General features: G+C 37.9%; 1 protein-coding gene across 1 annotated transcript; it reads right to left on the reverse strand.

Annotated features, from left to right (window-relative positions):
• Nucleotides 1-2,809: 2,809 nt before the first annotated feature.
• slc25a37 (solute carrier family 25 member 37) lies at nucleotides 2,810-10,916 on the reverse strand. The gene is made up of 4 exons (XM_044368712.1): nucleotides 10,602-10,916; nucleotides 6,800-7,028; nucleotides 6,412-6,468; nucleotides 2,810-5,918 (listed from the first exon to the last, which is right to left on the reverse strand). Exons 1-4 carry the CDS (start codon nucleotides 10,758-10,760, stop codon nucleotides 5,389-5,391), a joined length of 975 nt encoding a protein of 324 aa, XP_044224647.1. The 5' UTR covers nucleotides 10,761-10,916; the 3' UTR covers nucleotides 2,810-5,388.
• Nucleotides 10,917-13,323: the final 2,407 nt, after the last annotated feature.

Consider the following 13,323-nt stretch of genomic DNA (forward strand, 5'->3'; position numbering starts at 1 on the left):
TGGACACAGGCTGTTGTTTCATTCACTACCATGTTTAAAGGAAGAAGGTATCATGCTTCATATTGCAATTTAACAATTGAGCTTGGAATATTTTGAATGTTGTTTTCATTTAAGACCATGGGCAAAAGTTCCATGCTGTAAGTGTTTTACAGAATATATGGAATACAAAGTTTTGTGATGATCCGATCCGTGACTCAAATCCATGATACAATCCAAACCATGAATTTTGTGATCCGTTGCACCCCTGTAATGTCCTCTGAAGTGATGGAAACACAACTGTGTGTGAGTGTGTGGGTATGACTTAAGTCATTTTCAGGGACACACACCAGACCAGTTGATTGGGGACAACTTGTGCAATTGGGGACAAAAGCTGTGTCCCCAACTGGTAAAACACTTTTTTGGGTCAGTGGTTAAGGTTAGGGTAAGGGTTAGGGTTAGGCAAGTAGTGGTTATGGTTAGAGTTAGAGTAAGTCTCCAGGAAATTAATGTAAGTCTATGCAAATACCCCAAAAGTGACTTAAGTAAACCTATGTGTGTGTGTGTGTGTGTGTGTGTGTGTGTGTGTGTGTGTGTGTGTGAGAGAGAGAGAGAGAGAGAGAGAGAGAGAGAGAGAGAGAAAGAGAGAGAGAGGTTGAAAGAAAGGTAAAGAAATTGGGAGAGCTGCAGACAGAGATAGAAGAGCCAGTTGTGATTTTCCAGTGCTCTTATCTTTGGGATAAAGACATAAAGTAGTGAGACAGTTTACTGCAGATTAGGGTGATTAGACAAAAGCATGACAAGGACAGAGGACATGGGCTGAGGGGGGCGTTCATACTCTTCAGATAAACAACTCGCTCATGGACAAGGGCGAAATCTAAACACGTGCGGGGACAACAACGTTACAGCACAAGTGTACGTGTCCTGAGTCATGTTGGTTCTGAATAACGCTATGCACTGTCTGCATCTTGATAAAAACATCAGATCAGTCTTGGTCTCTGTCATTACACATCACTGGACATATTGTATTTACCTGCATGTAAACAATATAATTAATTACATTCTATAATTACCACACGAATTACTGGGAACAATATGACATCAGTGAGGCCAGTGCACACTTTTTGTATTACTTTTCTTTCCCTTAGATGTTGTTTTTGTATGTTAGCTCACAAGCATAAATCCACAAATTTTGCACAGCAATTTTACGAATAGTCTTTATTTAACTTCTTTATTGTGTAAATGTTTATGCATCTAATCCTGCTTTTAACACAGTGTTGATGTGATATTCAGTTTTCCATATTACAGATAATGATGTGTGACTTGTCATCATATGCAGATGTGTTCACACCCTCATCCTTATGTGAAGAAGACCACATTTGTGGTTGAAACGTTATGTCCATGTAGAATCAAAGAAGAATTGGGAATGTAATAACAGCAGTTTTTTCCATCTTTTTGGGGAAAGTTACAAGAATTCCTGCTGCATTCAAGTACCGATAGTGAGAGTTGATTCAGCTCTTTGATAACTTTTAAGGGGCAGTTTGTGCTTTCTGTTATTTGTCTTGGATACAGATGCAGTATACAAGGGACACTTGAGATAAGTCCAGGTAAAAGAAATTCATTAATTCAGTGATTTTCCGCATTAAATCACAAAAAATGAGATGTTAATGGAGAAGCAATGTTAATGGAGGACCTGCTACACTAGAAGCACAATTTGAAAAATAGGAATACACTACAAAATCAACACACTGACTTCAAAGTCTGATGTGCAGAAAATATTTTTAGTGCAATACAACTTAAGATAAGTATCTCATATTTATTTTCATCATTTTATATATTCTTTTTAATTTGCTTTTGTCTGCTTTGTTGCTACTTGCCTGCATGGACGGGGTGTGTATGTATGGATGAATGTGTGAACCATTTTCAGGAGCTGCACAGCAAATTTCATTGTACGACGATGTGCAATGACAATAAAGGCATTTTATTCTATTCTATTCTATTCTTATGATTGTCTCCACTGAACTATTAGTCGTGGCAAAGTGATTACCTCCAAAATCATTTTAAATCCGAGTTCAAGACTTGCCAGTAGCACTTCAAACACTGACATTATCATGTATCAGTATGTCCAACTCATCCCTGCCTTTGAGGACTTTCTCTTTGTCCATGATGAGTCTTTAAATGGTGCTATACTGCCCTCTAGTGGCACTATAACTACAGCAAAATATATACCTTAAAGGGTCAGTTCACCTAAATGAATAAACATATTTTCTCATAATACCACTACTGGTGTTATTGGTGCTGATTTCTGCTTCCACATCAACACAATGGAGGTGAGTGGAATTGGTTGCAGTGCTCACAGCATTAAAAAAAAAACTTACCTTCCCACAGACTACATATATATATATATATATATATATATATATATATATATATATATATATATATATATATATATATATATACACACTAATTACTGTATATATAATGTATTTGATCACTGAAGTGATGATGACAGCCTCATCCACAGTGTGCAGGACTAGAGTGAAACTTTTACTTTCAGCAATCATAATGAAAGTATACAGTATGAATATTTTCCTTGAGCTTGTTTCATCAACCAATCCTTCATTTCTTTTCAGCCACTTTAGCAGTGGTGGTGTTTTTTTTATGATCCTGCTGCAACTGTTACTGATCTACCATAGAAAATGTATTCTTTGAACCAAATGATATTCTTGTTGGTTCAGAGTCAACCCAAACAAGCATTTTCCCCAAATTCTTAAAAGGCTCTGACTGAGGACAGCAAATATTGATTTAGTTCAGAAACAAAAACACAGCCTTTCTCACTTGCATGTTTATTTCAGCTCCAGTGTTACATTACTGTAGCAGCATCATCACAATTATTTCATATTTGCATGGTGCGACTGCCAAGCACTCCTCGTCTGGAGATGGCACTCAGCGAAAATCATCCCAACTCCCATTTCAATCATTTGTGCGTACATAGCATTAAAATATTTACATTTGGGAAATTCCCCACATAGTATATCAGCTCTGCTATCTCCTTTAAAATGTAAGCATGTACTAGAAAATGAGCACAATCATAACACTACTACAACATGATAAAAAAGTACTTGGACACAACATGGTTTGAGAATTATGAATTGACACCTCAAAAGGAGGGTTATAGGCAAGTATACTGCAAAAAAAAAAAAAAAAAATCAAGTCTTACTGGCTTCATTTTACTTTTTTACAACATGATTAACTAATTTGTGTGAATCCATGCTGATTAAAGTTGCCACGATTATATTCAAGCAGACAAAACTTTTCATCCATTCATGTGAAATCTACATTGCATGTGCAACTATAGCTTATATAAATATTTTATATAGTCTAAAAAGACAGATTGAACAATAAAAATTAGATCAAAATGCAATCTTTAACGTTTCCAAATATAGTGAAAACTTACAACATAAAACTTCCACTTTTACTGCCTTTGCTCAAGTATTTTAGTAGTCGATGAGACGTTTTTGCAGGATGTTTCACCTTTTAAACAATGCTGAGGCAGAAAGACTTTCAACACAGTCCAAACATAGAAAATAAGCTTCTAGACCTAAATGAGAATAGAGAGAATGTAAGGCTATACTGAATGGAAACTGTAAGGGGAAAAAATGACAATTCACAGCAGGCAGGCACACACATCATTACAGGTTCAAAGTAAGATGCATAGAATAATACAATGCATGTCTTTGGTATATTAACAATTACCCTACTGTACAAGAATAATGAATCTGCTTCTAAAGGGTTTGTGAGACCGCTGGAGTCTGACGAACTCTCTGAACTTTGCCAGAGGAAGAAAAACTCTGTAATTAAAAACAAATAAATCTGGCTGCCTGCTGGATTACATCAATATCTGAAGGAATGTCTTGACTACCGAGTGGAAAATAGTCAAGACGCTAAAGAGAGCAGTGAGCACACAGGAAATGTGTAAGTACAACAGGATGAGCGGAAAAAAAGAAATAGCTTTGCCTGCTCACCAGCTGATTTGATTAGGTTTTATACTCACGGTCTCATGGTAACAAAGACGGTTTCCAAACAAAACTAACAATATGATGGATCACGAAAAGTCTGCGCTGTATCAGCAAATCTTACACTCTGAAAATATTTTATATACAATCTACAACCTTTAGGTTCAAGGTCAATATGACACACATACTGTAGTTAAAATACGTCACTCAAAAGCGAAACATCACACCAGTACAAATGTATGTAAAGGTTGAGACAAGGCCACCATCCAAAATAACAGCCTTACTGGAGAAACACTCAAATCTGTGTGATGGAGTTTCTCAGAAAGAGTCACCCACAAAATATGTATTCATGTTTGTGTGAACACATATAAACAAGCTGCCTTCTTTCTGCGACAGGTAAGGTTCTTTAAATGAGACAATTATTGTGCGTGATTCGACAGCGTGGTAGTGCTGCACTTCAACAAGGCAAATGACTGGACCGTTACGGCCTAAAAACCTTAATACTGAGAGAGACTGCAGTTCTCTCAAGAAAACAAGGGTGTTTTGCACTTAAAGCAGTAACAAAAAAAAAGAAGAAAAAAGACAGAATTGCTGCAGACTGGCATTTGAGCAATTGGTGACAGGGATACTAACTGAAAATTTTGCAAATCACCACTTTTGTGTGCATAGATTTGACAAATTTGACCAGTTATAACATGAAGACCAACTATCATATTTAATCCCATCACAGAATCTTAAGAAGCTTTTTGGATACAGCTTGGACCAAACAAAAATATGATAATAAGGATTTGCTCTGTCGAAAGTCACAGTGCAAAAGAGACAAAGGTGAAGCAGCCTTTAATATTTATGAGGCACTTGGAAGGCGCAACTGTTCCTTTCGCCGTGGAGTGAAAGTAAGGAATGTGTCGAAATAGTTCTTTATAAATACACAGTGAAATAAAACAAGCAAACAGCATTGTGTTTCTTCCGCATCCATAAAATACAAGCCTCAGAAAGCTAACCAAATAAATAAAAAGTTCCAATATTAAGAACTATAAACATCATTCAAGACAACTTAATTATAAGGTCACCACATGTAGAAAAGATACTGGATAGTTGTGGTTGATGTGTTTGTGGGGTGGAGGAGGAAAAAGACTACTGTTCAGCTATTCTACATGTTATCTGTCCTTTAAGAATAGCCATCTCTGTCGCATATCCTGGTTGTGCAACATCATCCTAACTTGAAAACCCACATAGATTGACCTAAGTGAACAATAAGGAGTGCCATTCTCTGTCGCACCTCCACCACGGTGACTTCCCTTTGAGATAATGACAGATGTTATTTCCTCAAACAGCACACAGTGAGCCTACGCTGCCTCAAGTTGGAGCCTTCTTTCATCAGGTGAGGTTTCCATTACAGGGAGCCGGGTCTTTGCTCTTGTTCCATCTGCTGCTTTGTCAGGAAGTACTTGAAAAACTCGTACACTGACCAGGCAATGGCGGTGGAGGGCATCTGGTATATAACCCGAGCTTGGATCCCTTTGAAGAAGGCTCCAAAGCCGCCGAGCCGGTACACTGTCCTGAAGGCATTCGCCATTCCTGATAAATGGCCACTGATGTTCATGGAGTTGAGTGCAACGTTCTCCTGCGTGTTAAGCAGAGTTTTACAAACGTCAAGTGGAGTGGTGATGGCTGCGGAAACTGCTCCTGCTGCTGCTCCTGACACTATGTGGGTGCCGGGGTGATAAAGTCTGTGGGGGTTTAACTGTTCCTGCATCAGCTCGTAGGTGATGAAGTGAACGGCCTGGAAGGGGATGTTCATGGTCAGCTGTGTGCTGTAGCTGCGGTAGAAGGCCCCGATGCCCTCGGTGCGCGTCACTGTCCGAACGCAGTCCAAAAGCCCCCGATATGGCGAGTTATACATTTGCATCCTCTGCTTCACCACTGAACCATGCAAGAAAACAGGAACAGCGTTAGTATGTTTTATTACATACATTTTATACACTGCATGTAAAGAAAATGACTCAACATGCCCCCAACAATGTATATATTTTTATAAACTTATGTTTTATATGTTTTATTATTTCCAGTATAAAGTGAATTAATAGAAATAATAATAAAACAGTAGAAGTATTTGTAAATAGAATAATAACAGAAATATAACAAAAATACAGTTTAATATAAATTAAACAAAAGAAGGCAAAAAAAACCAATTTTTGAGTAATGCTGAAGTTTTTCTAATTCTTATAACAAAATTAATTAATTATCACACCACTGGTCAGTACAGTACAAGAGCATAATTAATATAATGGTAGCTATGAGTAAATGTAGGAAGAACCATCTCAGAAAATTAAAGACAAAGGGCTTCTTTGGCCAAAAAATAAAATAAAATAATAAAAAATAAATAAAATCTGATTTTGTCATTTGTTTTTCTTACCTTCAGCTGGGTTCATGACTGCATCATGGAGAACAGTGGCCACACTACCTGCCATACCTGTAAAAAAACAAAAAGATTTTGTTAACTGTGTAATCAATTGAATTTGTTACCAGAATCAGCCTTATCTTGACTGAGGTTGTGTGAATTAACTTTTTTTTTTATACACCAGTCATAACATGGTGTCTACATGCAAGAAAACTCTAATTTGTACCAAGAAATCCCAGATAGCATGTTTGGATTATTCATGTCTGGGATCTGGCTTTATCCTAGCTATTGTAAACAGGATATGGCATTAACATGGCTTATCCTAACTACACTCCTCCAGGCTGCACTTCTTAGCCTAGTGTGACAATCAAGTGATTTGTGGTTGAGACGTGGAAACTCGTACCATTGGCTAAATGGCTGTTGCCTCCGCTCTGAATGACGTCACTTAGGGAGCGTTTGACCCGTTCGTAGCAGGCAAAGTAGAGCGCATGAGCGGGACCCGCGCCGATCATGGTGATGTTGAGGCCTCTCAGCGGTCTGAAGAACCCCTCAGTCTGGATAATCCTTTTCAGAGCTTCAATCACACCTCTGTACTGAGCATTCGGGTCCGGCTGCAGACTCTGCATCCTTGTCTGGAAAAATAAAGGCACATATTAAGGTCATTTCTTATAATTTACTCCACTTGGGGTAGATTTGATAACAGTTATCCAGCTTTTAAAGTCACTGTTCAGCATGAATGCGTGACTGTGAGTGGTTTAAAGTGGGCACCTGGTGCAGGCCAAATCATGATTTCTTGATGTATTGTTCCCTGTGATGCTGACACATTGTTCTGACAGTAAGCGCTCTTGGCAGCGGCGAGGTCCTGTCTGAGTGATGTGTGTCTCTCCCAAGGCTGGTGTGGGAGGCAGCTCTTTGTTTTACTCCACCATGCCAAGTTATCCGGACAGCACAAAGCATGTTTTTATTTGCGAGGAGATCTGGAGCTGGCCCAGGAGATAGGCCAAGTCTATCTTCCTCAGCATGTTCCCATGCGTTTCCTTCCTTCACGTTAACAATAAAGTATCAATTACATTTCCGTTTGATTCAGATTTGGGAACTTTGGGCACACAAAACTTGGTAGAATGGTTGAGTTTCTGTGTCTGAATTTATGCTTCACAAACTACATTGTTTTGTTGAAGACAGAGGCAAAAGTGTGATTTTATATTTGAGCCTACTTTATCAATCAAGTCCTCAGTAGATTAAACTGTTCAATGATATTAGTTTATTCTATAGATAACCTGAATGGTGAATTATGCTGAGGACAAAGAAACCTACTACATTTCCACTGGGACTGTTTTTTTAAGTGATAACTTTCTGAATACCTGACGATAAAAGATATCTTGTGCACTTAAGACACAACATCGGCACTTCTCTAGTAACCAAAGGCCAGAACATGCAAACAACAATAAAATAAATCATTGTAATGAACAAATGGTCAAGTTACAATAAAGGTTAGGCAACTAAAATTTGGCTAAGTTTGGGGAAAGGCTTAAATTGTTTTAAAAAAGCCAACATTGCTTGTTTGGTCTTTGGTACATTGGTATAGCCCTTACTTAATCCAGTTGGGTTACATTTTATGATGTGAAAGATTTATATTAGCTGCCAACCTAACATAAGACTATGAGAAACTGTGGAGACAAGAGTTGAAGTACAGTGAAAAACAAAGTCCAGTAGTCTCAGGACTGACTGTAGCACAAGCATGCAGATTAGATGACTGTGTCCTATCATTTGTAGTATTTCAGCTTTGATAGTTCTGGGCGGTTCACTAATCAGTACTATGGAAGAGCAGTTTCAGACACACACCCCTCACTGCATGAGGCTGATTTCAAGTGTGCACAATACCGATAAGATCCCCCTCCTACTATTAGCACAGGCTCACCCCTGGTGTCTCCTTCTATATCTTCAGAGGACTGTTACCACAATCTAATGAACTTTGAAATACAAAACAAACACACCAATCCTCATTGAGACAAACAAATTCTGCTCATCTCATCTGAAGCTGATTAGAGACACCAATTCATTCCCTCATCAAACACACACTTGTGGTTAAATGTTTCACTAACTGTACAATTCTTTTTTTTTTTTACTTTGCACTAAAGACTCCATCTGGAAAAGGAAAACGTAATATAACATTTATAAAACAGGAACAATGACTTCTTTCATCACTTTAAACTCACTGGAATTTCAAAACTGATTCTGGGGAACCAGACACTGACGGATCAAACTGAAGGGGCACCTACAGGTCCATGGTGCTTGTGAAAACTTAAAAAAAAAACCTCAAGAGGAAATGTTAACAATGATTTGTGTAATAAAGGCCCATGAGTTAATTTCTCAAGATGTCCAGAGCATCACGCTGTAGAAAAGAGGATGTGCTGACATTTTCATTGCAGTATGTTAATTAAAGTTGTCTGTGCCACATCATGATTATTGTTAGGGGTTGTGCAGCAAGCCAAATTACCAAGACAACACTACATTGTTGGAAAACAATAGCTGAGCAGAAGAGAGAGGATTGCAGGGGGCAAAGTTCACAATCGAACTAACAGTTAGCAATTTGCCTTGCAGACACATGCCAGGATTTAACGAGCTTAACACAGGCCAGAATTTACATTTAGAGAACTGCGACTTAAAAAAATAAATAAATAAACTAGGATGTTACTCATTAGAGTGAACTCATGCAATGACAGATGATAGAAGTGTATCATCACCTGTGAACCTCTGTGACTGCCACTGCATTTAAGCAAGTCAGTCATTTATCAGAGCCTCATCTCAGTCATTTGAGATTTAATTACAAACTTAGACGTAAAACCAGTTTTGACCTTCACTTGTTCAGATTTGCCCAAAGCTAAAAAGCCATGACTGGCAATCATTCAAAAAGTCAGATCCGACCGACTTAATCATCTTTCTTATTAATGTGAATGTAACTGAAATCAGAAGACAATAATGATTTTACATGATATACATTATTTTCTTCCCTGTAAGTAACCACCACATAACATTTATATATTGTATTAGTTTAGTCAATTGACAGAAAACTAATTTGTTAAGTTCATTGTATTGTATTGTAAGTTATGTAATGAAAAAAATGAGAAACATTTTCTGATTCAAGCTTCTCAAATGTGGAGAGGATGTAAATTTTAATGGGGTATCTCTGGATTATATACTTTTGGTCAGCCAAACAAACAATTTGAAGATGTCATCAGGGGCTCTGGGAAATTGTGATGGGCCTTTTTTCCCCACAATTTTCTGATGTTGAACAGACTAAACGATGAATTAATATAATAATGGATAGATTCAAGGATAGCGTTGCAGCCCAAAACATTTCTTTTGTGACGTAAGAAAGAGGTTCTCTATAATATGTGTTGCATTTGTGGTTTCTCTCCTGCAAACAGACAACCAAACTAAGATCCCCAAAAAGGTCACAGTTTCATCATGTTGTTCGTCAATACATAGAAGTCTACTTTGTATCTACACAGAAGTTTAACAACAACATAAAGCGTCATTAACTTTATCATTTGCCTTTGAAGCGTTAAAATAAGGGTTGTGTTGATAAGTAGAGTTTTGCATTTCAAGACAGTTTGACATATTTTATGACTAATCCAGGTACTTGACCTTCACTCAACGTAACCCTGCTTCAGTAATAGGCAAAGCAAGGATTAGTGGTTTTGCTCCACTGAGCGAAAAACATCCTGACACTCTCAGGAAAAAACTGCTTTACACACAAAGCAAAATGAGCTCATGATTAAAATGCTCATAACTTTGCACTACCCTTGCTAATGACTTTGAGTCAATTAAGGTTACACTCGTTCAACGAGCTACAGTATGTTAGCAAAGTTAATAGTTATATCAAGACGAAAACGAAAAAAGTGATAATACTGACTGCTTAGTTAAGCTAACCGGGTTTTTTACTTCAGATTTAATGTGTGCTAGCCTGTTTAACTAGTTTGCTCAATGTACCTAAAGGAAGCAGACTGCCGTGCTGTTAAATGAGCTAACACCGAAGCTAACTAATGATAGGCAGCTTGAACATTTTACAGCTAACGTTTGTTAGCAAGCGATAGCCAGGTCGTCTGCAGAGTTAGCAGTGAATTGTAAGCTAGTTTAATGAATGAGCCCTGGTGGCAAAAACAAGTGTGATTTAGTGCCGAGCTGCCCTCTGGGTGCGTTACCTTGACAGAGTCCACCGGGTACATCACCGTGTGCTCCAGTATGCCAGCAACGGCTCCTGCTGTCATGTGGGTCATCACTGAGACATGAGGTGGCAAGCTCTCGTAGTCACTGCCGTCACTGTTGAAAGGCTCATTGTCTTTGCCGTTGATCTGCGACATCTCCAGTGTTGCCACCACACGGGTCGAGCTCAAACTCCATGCGTGGTGAGCTCTCCCAGGCCGGTGTACTTGCACGAGATAACGCTGAAGAGAGGTGTCGGCAGCGTGGATCACCACAACATCACCACTACACTTTACTGGGAGTCCCAGCGCCCATGTGACGTATGTACCTCTTTACGAATATGAGCCAATCACATCCCAGATACTGGGAGATAGGGCGGGCTCTCGATTTCAGGCGGCCAATGAAAAGTTTCCGTGGTGGATTCCTTCTGACACTTCAGAGTCCTGCCGCCTGTTACAGTTTTCGTGCATCCCCGCCTGTCTCTGTATCTTTTCATACTTTTTGAATGGGTTTGACAAAAAGTGTAATCGCACAGTCCGGGCTGAATAGATAAGTAGGTTTGGTCCATTTATCTGACAGCATCTGTTCATTGATACTGTAGAGAATACAGGGAGGGATCATGCAGCTTTTCATTTTCATAAAAGGTCATATGTCTATTTTTTAGTTTCTCCTCGTTTAATATGATTTTACACAGTGGTGGAAAGAATATTCAGATCCTATTTCAGAGGCTGTTTCAGCAAAAGTAGCAATACTAAATTTGTTTAATCGATTTATTTGATTTAAGATTTAAGTATGTGTGTATTTATATAATTCCTGTGAGTTTCTGAAACTTTCTTAATATATTTGTTAAGTATATTTTTAGTAATCTTATATTTGTAGAAGTTTGTTTAAATCGTTTATTCTGCAAATGCTCTGTTTTTGGTCTGAGAGAAACAGAATTTCATTTCAATATACAGTATGTGAGCACTGAGAAATGACAGTAAAGAAATCTTGAATCTTGAAAAGTAAAAGGACTGCACATACACACACACACACACACACACACACACACACACACACACACACACACACACACACAAACACACACACACACACACACACACACACACACAAAGACACACAGGACAGAATGATTACTTTTAAATAATTGTTTTATTACTTATTTATTTGTCTATACACAGCTTTTATAGACATGGTGTTATACTTGTAATGTGCATGTTTTTTGTAGCAGTCAGTGCCGTCTGAACCGAGGTTCTTTAGCTTATAATCTTTAAGTTTTGTACTTTTATCATACTAAGTTTCAAATCAATGGAAAAACATTCAGCTGCTTCTGTGGTAGCAGTGGTAAAATGTTCCAGTGACAGGTGCTTAGACTTGGGCTTTTGCTGGCACCTCTTTTGGTTTATTGGGGTTTGTAAATAATTTGCAAGAAAGTTCATCAAGATAATTATTTTAACAAACCACAGAGGAACCACAGATCAAAACCACATTGCGGTGCACTGTAAGGTCTTACTGTCTAAATTAAAAATCTGTTTTTTAAAAAAAATTGTATCAGACCCTTAAACAACATAAAGACATACGTTTTAAGCTTTTAGTTTACACAAACCTTGTTTCAATATACTGGTCGGCAAACATCGTCCCTTCTTCACATCATGTGAATAGTCATTTGAAACAGCCTGGAGCCAATACAGAAGTCTCTTGATAAAGAGGTGCATCACATCCATGCTTCAGTTTCAGCTCCTGAATATGAAGTATGTGCACATGTTCATTAGATACTACCACCATACAGGTTCTAATTAATTACTTATTCAATTAAATTAGTTCTAGGAGCCTCCAAGAGACCGATCATCTTAATTAGACTAAATGTCTCTGCATTTTTCCATCACATCTCTTATTCTTAATAATTCATAATATGTTTTTGGCACTGTCATGTTGTCTCTTGTTGCAGGCCAGATGTTTAAATTTCACCTTGAGATCTATTTGGGTTTCATTTTGTGTTCAGGGTATCATCTGATTAACCGAGAACCTAAACACACACCAGACTCAGTGCTTCTCTGTTGATCTGCTCTCACCCAGAAATGTATCCACTTATTTCTTCCTATTTACTATTTACCTTCTGCTTACAATATTTGATCCGCTGCGTTTATTACATTGATAGAATAACATAATCAAAGTAATAAACACAGCATTAATTATCTACATAGGCAAATGACTGGGACTTGAACTTTTAACTATCCTGTGTCACTCACCATTGGCTGAAACATAAGCTCTACACCTCAAGCACACTGCGGTGTCACTGTAGGTGTGTCAGCGTAGCAATGTGATATGTCAGTGACTCAGCATATAAGCGTGAAGTCTTACGGAGCAACTTGTTTGAGCCGTGTCATTACAACTTGTATTTACATGTTCAGTGAGGAAACTAAAATCAGAGCTGCCTAAACATTGTACTGGTACAGAGGCAAAGTGTACGACACACCACTTAACCAAACAATATTTGACAAAGTAAAAGGTATAATTATTAAAATGCTGTCCTTTAACGTTATGTCCAAGGATCATATTCTGCCATTTGGCTGTGAAATAGACCATGATATTCAGTCTAAGTTGTGCCACAACAAGCAATTATTTCAGTTATAATCAAACTTTTTGTATTAAAAGGAGAGGTGAGCATGTTTATAATATCTACATATATATATATATCTTCCAATTCAAGTTCCAATCCCT

Source organism: Thunnus albacares, chromosome 2, assembly GCF_914725855.1.
Source record: "Thunnus albacares chromosome 2, fThuAlb1.1, whole genome shotgun sequence".
Lineage (NCBI taxonomy): Eukaryota > Metazoa > Chordata > Actinopteri > Scombriformes > Scombridae > Thunnus > Thunnus albacares.